Here is an 8,735-nt window from a genome sequence, read left to right on the forward strand (position 1 = left end):
TCTATCTCTATGTTCTCCCCTGCTGCATACATTTTTAGGGGGACAGCTGGGATACCTTTCTCGGCAATAAAAGTCAATCTTGAGTACTAGGCTATTGGAAATCCAAATAATTGATTTAGATTATGTATTTGGATAAATACCACATCATTTTTTACAAATAATATTCTATATTCGTCAATAAATTTACTTGTTCATATCTTTCTATCTCTCCAGTATAGCTATTCATTGTAGTAAAATTAAATAATTGCTGTAGCTGTATCAAAAATCATATACATTTGGCCATTTAGGTCATTTCCATAATATCCAGATGGGCCATAAAAAAAGCTTTTATCCATGATCAGATATTTGGAGCCACCCAGACTTCAACTGGTGTTCATGAAATCTTATCACAGAGTTAGTCTTTGATCGTATTGTATTCAGGCAGTTTATAAAGTCCAGAGAGGGGGTCCTCGGGCACGACTTGCGCAGCCATGTCCATTGTGTAATTTTAGAACTCTGTTTTTTTGTTTTGTGCTCATGTATTTTCTAGCATGAGCTGCTGGGCTAGCCATCTGCTTAAGATATTGTATTAATAGCTTGCTAAATCACAAAGTACGGTGTATTGTAGCTAGATGACACTACGTAGACATCGATAGCATGCAGCAAAAGGTAATTTTCTCTCTGCGAGATCAATTCCGCATGCTAGCATGTCCGGCTAAATTTCAAGTTGGAATGCATATATTTTGATCAATCGCCTTGCTCTGATTTATTCCAATAAATGATCTATTACCAAAAGCATGTTCACTTGCCAATTTTATTAGTCATAGGTTCAGATCCTCTATTAGTCTTTCCTAAAAAAAGCGATCTAACGTTATGCTTGCCAGAATATACTGACCCCTACCATTATGCTTGTTTACACTGAGCTGCACCGGGGTCGGAACGCAATCATGGTTACATTAAAAGACTATGTATTCTTGATCTGTCAATGCCATCAGGAGGCTCCATGTGGAGGTTATGATGCAAAATTGCAGAGCCTCTGGGGGCTTGAAAAGGCCAAATCTAGCTCCATATTGCAATACATAGGGCTCAACAGCTCCACATAGCCAGTGCTTAATATTGTCAGGAGCTAAGTAGGGAAAGGGGGGATACCTAGTAAGTTGTCCAACTGAACGTATCTTCCACATTTAACCCAGAGAGCTACAGGGGGCTGCCTTAATCAATGTCTTCAGCACCTGAGGAACATTGATTAAACCGCTTAGTTCAGAATGACAGATTTTTACCTTGTCAGCTCAAGGATTCAATCCAACAACCTTCCAGTTCCTGGCCCAACGCTCTAACCACTAGGCTACCCACTAGTACCGGCAACTCACATTTTCTACTGCTTGAGCTCCTGTTCCTCTTACAGAATATTAGCTCAAAAGATTGTAGAGCTGCTGCACGTAAATATAAACCGTACCGGCACCAAAATTGAGTACCGGCACCTATTTCAGTCCAAGTCAAGCACTGCATATAGCTCCACAATGACATGATTGGTTGATGGTAGGTGGGGGTGCAGTTCATCCTGTATAAACACAAACTCGCTTACTTCACAAAAAAACATTGGAGAACTTTGACGAAAGACTATCGGAACAAATTCACCAATATAATACATCTTTATGTAGGGATTTCAAAGACACAAAAATAAGTTTGAACTCCTGGAAAGACATTGTGGAGGAAGCTCCCGAGTGGCACAGCAGTCTAAGGCACTGCATCTCAGTGCAAGAGGCATCACTACAGTCCCTGTTTTCAATCCAGGCTGTATCACCTGGCCATGATTGGGAGTCCCATAGGGCGGCACACAATTTGTCCCGCGTCGCCGGGGTAGGCCGTCATTGTAAATGAGAATTTGTTCTTAACTGACTTGCCTAGTTAAATAAAGGTTCAAAATAAATAATAATAGGTATACAATTGAAGTTGGGAGTTTACGTACACTGAGGTTGGAGTCATTAAAACTCATTTTTCAACCACTCCACAAATGTCTTGTTAACATTTACATTTAAGTCATTTAGCAGACGCTCTTATCCAGAGCGACTTACAAATTGGTGCATTCACCTTATGACATCCACAAACTTTAGTTTTGGCAAGTCGGTTAGGACATCTACTTTGTGCATGACACAAGTCATTTTTCCAACATTTGTTTACAGACTGATTATTTCACTTATAATTCACTGTATCACAATTCCAGTGGGTCAGAATTTTACATACACAAAGTTGACGGTGCTTTTAAACAGCTTGGAAAATTCCAGAAAATTATGTCATAGCTTTAGAAGCTTCGGATAGGCTAATTGTCATCATTTGAGTCAATTGGAGGTGTACCTGTGGATGTATTTCCACGGGGGTGGCAGCATGATGTTGTGATGGTGCTTTGCTGCAGGAGGGACTGGTGCACTTCACAAAATAGATAGCATCATGAGGAAGGAGAATTATGTGGATATATTGAAGCAACATCTCAAGACATCAGTCAGGAAGTTAAAGCTTGGTCGCAAATGGGTCTTCCAAATGGACAATGACGCCAAGCATACTTCCAAAGTTGTGACAAAATGGCTAAAGGACAACAAAGGCAAGGTATTGGAGAGGCCATCAAAAAGCCCTGACCTCAACCCTATAGCAAATTTGTGGGCAGAACTGAAAAAGCGTATGCGAGCAAGTAGGCCTACAAACCTGACTCAGTTCCACCAGCTGCCAAGAGGAATGGGCCAAAATTCACCCAACACATTGTGGGAAGCTTTTGGAAGGCTACCCAAAACGTTTGACCTAAGTTAAACAATCCTACCAAATACTAATTGATTGTATGTAAACTTCTGACCCACTGTGAATGTGATGAAAGAAATCAAATCTGAAAGAAATCATTCTCTCTACTATTATTCTGACATTTCACATTCTTAAAATAAAGTGGTGATCATAACTGACCTAAAACAGGATTAAATGTCAGGAATTGTGAAACACTGAGTTTAAATGTATTTGGCTAAGGTGTATGTAAACTTCCGACTTCAACTGTAGATGCAGTAAAGAGGTTAATGGAATGCAGACCATGGGGGATAGAAGGGCAATGGTTTGGAGCACATTCAACAAATCTGATCTAAGTGAATATTTGTCAAATCCGCCATGATTGATGTATTGTAACATGTATTGTAGCACACAGAAATTGGTGGTGTAGTCAAAGTCGTTTTAAACTGTAATGCAGTTGATTGATGACATGAACATGTATTGGGGTTGACCTCCATACCAACACATAGTGTGAAATACACATAAACAACAGCCTAAATGTAGGTTGATTTTGCTGGGGGGCAGTGAGGAGATTCGGGATAGAGATGCTGGTGGGAAAACGGTGCATCCTTTTCATGCTATTTTGGCTGAGCTATGTCAAGCAGCGGGAAACGGACTCCAACAACTCAGAAGAGGTAAGGTATTTTCTTTTTGTTTAGCCAGTTGCTCGTAATTAGCTGGATGGCTATAGAGATGAATCCTGAATCACTACGAGTGGTGCAGTGCAGACCAATTTATTGGATGCATATGACAGCTGCCCGAAGCTCAAGATGTATGAATGCTCTGACTTCTGCTGCGGTCGCATCGCTGTAAACGCTGTACAGCCACTGCAGACTCGGATTGACCATAAAATCAGCTTTTAAGACACTGTAGCTGGCGCGAGATATGGATCGGAAAGCATTCCTCAATGCAGGATTGGATATGGCACTAAATTTGACCTTTATCCACACTGATACATCGAGAAGATTGAAATACTGCTAATTTTCCCAGAAAACTGCCCTTTTTGTTCTCATGTTAGCTAGCAGTAGCCACCGCAGTCATTTTGCAATGTAGGGTCAGCCAATCAGCTCCTTTGTTGTTCAACGCCACGTGCCATTCCATAATGGCTGCTTTGGCTGATGTTAGCTAGCCTGATAACACAAAGGACTGTTTTCCAGTTTTTCAGTGTGGATGTGTGTACAGTGTAGAGGAAGTGTGGATGAAGGTACAACTTGCAGTACAGTACCCATCCCTTTATTGAGGTACGTTTTCCGACCCGTATCTCCTGTCAGCTCCACAGTGTCTTAATGTAACCATGATTGTGTTTAGACCCCAGTGCAGCTCAGTGTAAACAAGCATAATGATAGGGTCAGTATCTTCGGCCAACCTTAGATTGCAGTGACCACTTAGTTCCATGCCATAACTTTACCCTGTTGTGCCCTTTTCATCTTTTCAGCCTTAAACCTATGCCAGAACCGTGAAATCTGATGTACCAAAATGCCTCATAAACTCCTCATGTTACTCCTGGGAAGTTACCAGTGGCTGGCCAGTTACTGGCCCGTCCTTTTGCCGAGGGGAATCCGCCTGTACACATTTGAACAGATCCCGTTATTCATGAAAGAAAACCCATACATTACAGATGGATACAGAGCCCGTTTACAATCCAAACTTTGTTTAAAAAGGTATGTCAAGAGAATAATATAGCTAAGCTCAATGTAAAGTAGATGTTGTTGTACAGTGTTGTTGCTAGTTGTTGTATAGCCTGGTCCCAGGTCTATACTGTCTTGCCAACTCATATGGTTATTGCCATGTCAAACAAAATTAACCATAGCAGTTGGCAAGACAGCACAAACAGATCTGGAACCAGGCTAGTTGTTGTGTATTGTTTTCCACCCCTCTAGCATCTTTGTGCTGTCCAATGAAACAGTCAACATATGGACTCATCTGTTGGGCTTCCTCCTGTTCTTCCTACTGGGGGTGAATGACATGTCTACAGTCCTGCCGGCTTCAGGTGCCAACAGAGAAGACTATGTCATCTACTGCATAGCACTCTTCTGCTTTCAGGTGTGTGTTTGGGTGGGTGGGTGAGAGTGAGAGAGATGAACAGAAAGAAAGAGAGTGAGAGGTCACAGCTATCTGTCAGTCTTATTTTGTTGTGGTTTACAGGTCTTACCTGTGTTCAGGAGAAGTAATGCTGGTGTATTTGACCTGTTTCTAGGTGTGTATGCTGTGTTCTGCAGGGTATCACATGTTCTCCTGCCACCTCTCAGAGAAGACGTGTCACCGCTGGTTGGCGCTGGACTATGCTGGAATCTCTGTGGGAATCCTGGGCTGTTACATTCCAGGGGTCTTCTATGCCTTCTACTGCATCACTGTATGTTCAACAATACATTCCATTATTTGTTTTCTTTTTCCACTCATACTGTTTGTTTTTGTAAATGTATACTTGTGCAAACTGTCTCTGAAATCCCATCTCTTCTCCCCACATATCTTTCCCCGTTTCCTGTCTACTACCCTCTCCCTCTTTCTCTCATCAATAGTTCTGGAGACAGGTGTACCTGGTGACTGCTCTAGCGTTGATATTGGCCGTGTTCTTAGCTCAGATCCACCCTCACTACCACTCTAAGGAGTGGCGACACCAGCGTACTGCCATCTTCTGCTCTGTGGCTGGCTACGGGATCATCCCCGCTGGCCACTGGGTCTGGCTCAATGAAGGCCTCGGCTCAGCTGTCGTCCAGGTGAGGCAACAGATTCCTGAATCAACACTTTATTTGAAAGTGGGTTGACTTCATAACACATTCATAAACAGTACAATTATGCATCAGAGTCAAGTATTATTACCCTTACCATCTGTTCTCTCTGTCTGCAGTTGTTCCTCCCTCGTGTGATTGTGATGTATTTGATAGCTGGAGCTGCGTTCCTCTTTTACATCTCTAAAATCCCAGAACGCTGCTTCCCAGGTGAGCCTTCATGCTTGACACACCTATTCCACAATATTACAAATGACCTTGTATAGCAAATAACCACTCATGTGATTAAGTGCACCTTGTCTTGCTCAAGTGACCTTGTGATGCACTTTGACCTCCACAGGTCAACTGAACTATCTGGGTGCCAGCCACCAGGTGTGGCATGTCCTTGTGGTGTTTTTGCTCTACTGGTGGCACCAGACTGCAGTATATATAATGAAATTCAGGCACAGCCAGCCATGCCCTCCTTTCTACACCCAGCCTGGTCTCATGGACTAGACGTAACATAGTAAAAGTAAATCCGGGACACTCAAATTAGTATGATATGTTACGTTTGGTATGGATGGTTGGTCGAGGTGGATGGGTGGGTGAATGCCTAGCTATCCAAAAGGTTGTGTGTTCAAATCTCGTCACGGACAACCTTAGCAAATGTTCAACTACTTGAACTTTTTAGCTACTTTGAAACTACTTAGCATGTTAGCTAACCCTTCCCCTAACTCTTTTAGCCAGCCCTTCCCCTAACTTTAACCCTTTAACCTAACTCCGAACCTTAACCCGTAGCCCTAAACTAGCTAACATTAGCCCGCTAGCTAACGTTGGGGACAACTAATTGGTATTCGTAACATATCATACGTATTACAAATTCGGAACATATTGTACATTTACAGATTCATAACAAATTGTACATTTAGCTAATTCTTAACATATCATCCAAATTGTAATTCATAACTTATCATATTAAATGGATGATGACATCCACAAATTAATACATACAATACATATTAACATATCATACTAAATGAAGTGTCTCAGAATTACATACAGAATAATACAAAATGCTGAGAGACCAGATTGCTACACAAGCAGTGACGAGAGCCTCAAGCTGGCCCAGCCACCGACTGAGCAACAACCTGTACTGTAGCCACTCGATGCAATTAAACCAGACTACAGACCTCTAGAATTCTATCATACAGATTCCCAGTCAAGCAGACAAGAGAGTAGCCTCCCTACCAGAACAACTATAACCATACCGTTAGACCAAGCAGATGTCTGTGGAAAGAGCGAACAAGTAAAAGAGTGGAACCATCTCTCTGGTTTTAAGGATTGCGATTGGTGGTATGCAATCGTATCTGCTTTCTGCTGAGACTTCTGTAAGGCCAGGTTATAAGAGATGGAAAGACATGTCAGTCATAGCCTGGTCGCAGATCTGGGAAGCAAGATGGCACGAACAGACCTGGGACCAGTCTTGGCGAAGTCACTAGGACACACAGTACAGCTTCAACTGAACATATTCTGTTATTCTCCGATTATCTTTTCGTATTCAAGATTGTTTTTTTTTAACCTGATTTGTATCTATTCATTTGCATGTAAGCTACTGTTTGAATGTTACATGCTGTGAAATGGTACTTCTTGAAATGCTTTCTTGAGCACATCGGACTTAACAAGGGTTATGTGCAATCTAGAATATATATCCTTTGGAAACCGAACATAGAGCCTATTTTCAGTTGTTTTTGCCTGCATAGTTATCTTACTGTATTTCATTAATGGTGGGGCTGAGTAGTTATCTTACTGTATTTCATTAACGGTGGGGCTGAGTAGTTATCTTACTGTATTTCATTAACGGTGGGGCTGAGTAGTTATCTTACTGTATTTCATTAAGGGTGGGTTACTTTTAGTATTAGTGGTCAACTGAACCCCTTCCTCTCACAATCCACTTGAATCTAAGGGCTGATTCAGGATTTGTTTAGAGAGTTGGTTACATTTTAAACATAAACCCAATTAAATAGATTGGGAGTAAATGACCCTTGCTTTAATTAGTTTGTGAATAGACTATTTATGAATCCGTCCCTCTATTCACTTACTATATAACCTAACGTAGCGAAGTAAAAGAAACACCTGAGTAGAATACCCCACATTCTGGTCCTGATGATATTTATTTTTAAAAATAACTTGTGGGAGGTTCTCTTCTGCACTATTCAACCAATCCAGTAAATGTGAAGGAGGAGTTAAGATGGAGCGGCGCCTTTTTAAGCGTCCAAAAGCTGAAGTCGCGTCACAGGCTCTTCCATTTCCACTGAAAACCGGTTGCACCCAGTGTTTGCCACCCCGCTCATGGTGCTCACTATATAGTACATGGGTGTGTGAACAACTGCATAAGAACAAATACTTTAGAGGCCAGTATTATCTATTGTATGACTAATACTGTTCAATATTACAATCACATTACTGACAGGTCTATCTATGCACAATATGGTGTCCTGTAGATCACAGGTGGCTGGTGGCACCTTAATTGGGGGGGGTCGAGTTTATAGTAATTGGCTGGAATTGATTTGATGGAATGACATAGAAGTGTTTTAATACCATTGTTATGAGCCGTCCTCCCCTCACAAGCCTCCTGTATTGTAGATCTCCTACTGTGTAGCTAATACCCATAGAGGTCATTCGACCGTGTCAGATAATGATGCTCAGAACATATCACAGCCGTTAAAGGCCCACTGTGACATTCACAGCCTATATTGACTGTTCGTTAGCCTTGTTTGTAAATGAGCTTTTGTTTCAAGTATGCCTTTAATTATTTCACTGTATTTTACCTGGTTGCTATAATGTCGGTCTTTGGTTGTCCAACATTTGTTTTTCCATTCATTTAGGCATTATTGATGGACTTACTTTTGAATGCTGGAATGCACTGACTAAAGGGACACATTATTTTAATCTGTAATATGACATGTCTCGAGTATTATAAATGAATAAAGAATGCCTAAAAGGATTGTCATTGAAGTCAAATGTCAGAAAAAAGAAGCCATTACTCTCATTATTTACTTTCACTTGTGGCTATATACGGTTATTAGAAAATGGCATCCTCCTCAAAGTTAACGAGAGCATAGTCTCCTTGCCATCACATCTTATATAAAGGCATAGTTGTCAAAACAATATTTTCAATTAATCCCATTCTACAATCTGTTGTAATCTCTGACCTCCCAGTGCAAATTGAGGGATTATAATATA

General features: G+C 41.2%; 1 protein-coding gene across 2 annotated transcripts; it reads left to right on the plus strand.

Moving 5' to 3' along the window:
• Positions 1–452: 452 nt before the first annotated feature.
• Positions 453–8,497, plus strand: LOC118391539 (progestin and adipoQ receptor family member 3-like). 2 transcript variants are annotated; one of them, XM_035783034.2, is made up of 7 exons: positions 453–3,419; positions 4,220–4,445; positions 4,665–4,827; positions 4,982–5,137; positions 5,304–5,501; positions 5,633–5,723; positions 5,854–8,497. In XM_035783034.2, the coding sequence occupies exons 2-7, from the start codon at positions 4,261–4,263 to the stop codon at positions 6,006–6,008; spliced, it is 948 nt and encodes a 315-aa protein (XP_035638927.1). In that variant the 5' UTR covers positions 453–3,419; positions 4,220–4,260; the 3' UTR covers positions 6,009–8,497. The 2 variants fall into 2 exon arrangements, with proteins under 2 accessions (XP_035638927.1, XP_035638925.1); XM_035783032.2 differs by having other exon boundaries at positions 453–648.
• Positions 8,498–8,735: the final 238 nt, after the last annotated feature.

The sequence above is a fragment of the Oncorhynchus keta genome, chromosome 12 (assembly GCF_023373465.1).
Source record: "Oncorhynchus keta strain PuntledgeMale-10-30-2019 chromosome 12, Oket_V2, whole genome shotgun sequence".
Taxonomy (NCBI): Eukaryota; Metazoa; Chordata; class Actinopteri; order Salmoniformes; family Salmonidae; genus Oncorhynchus; species Oncorhynchus keta.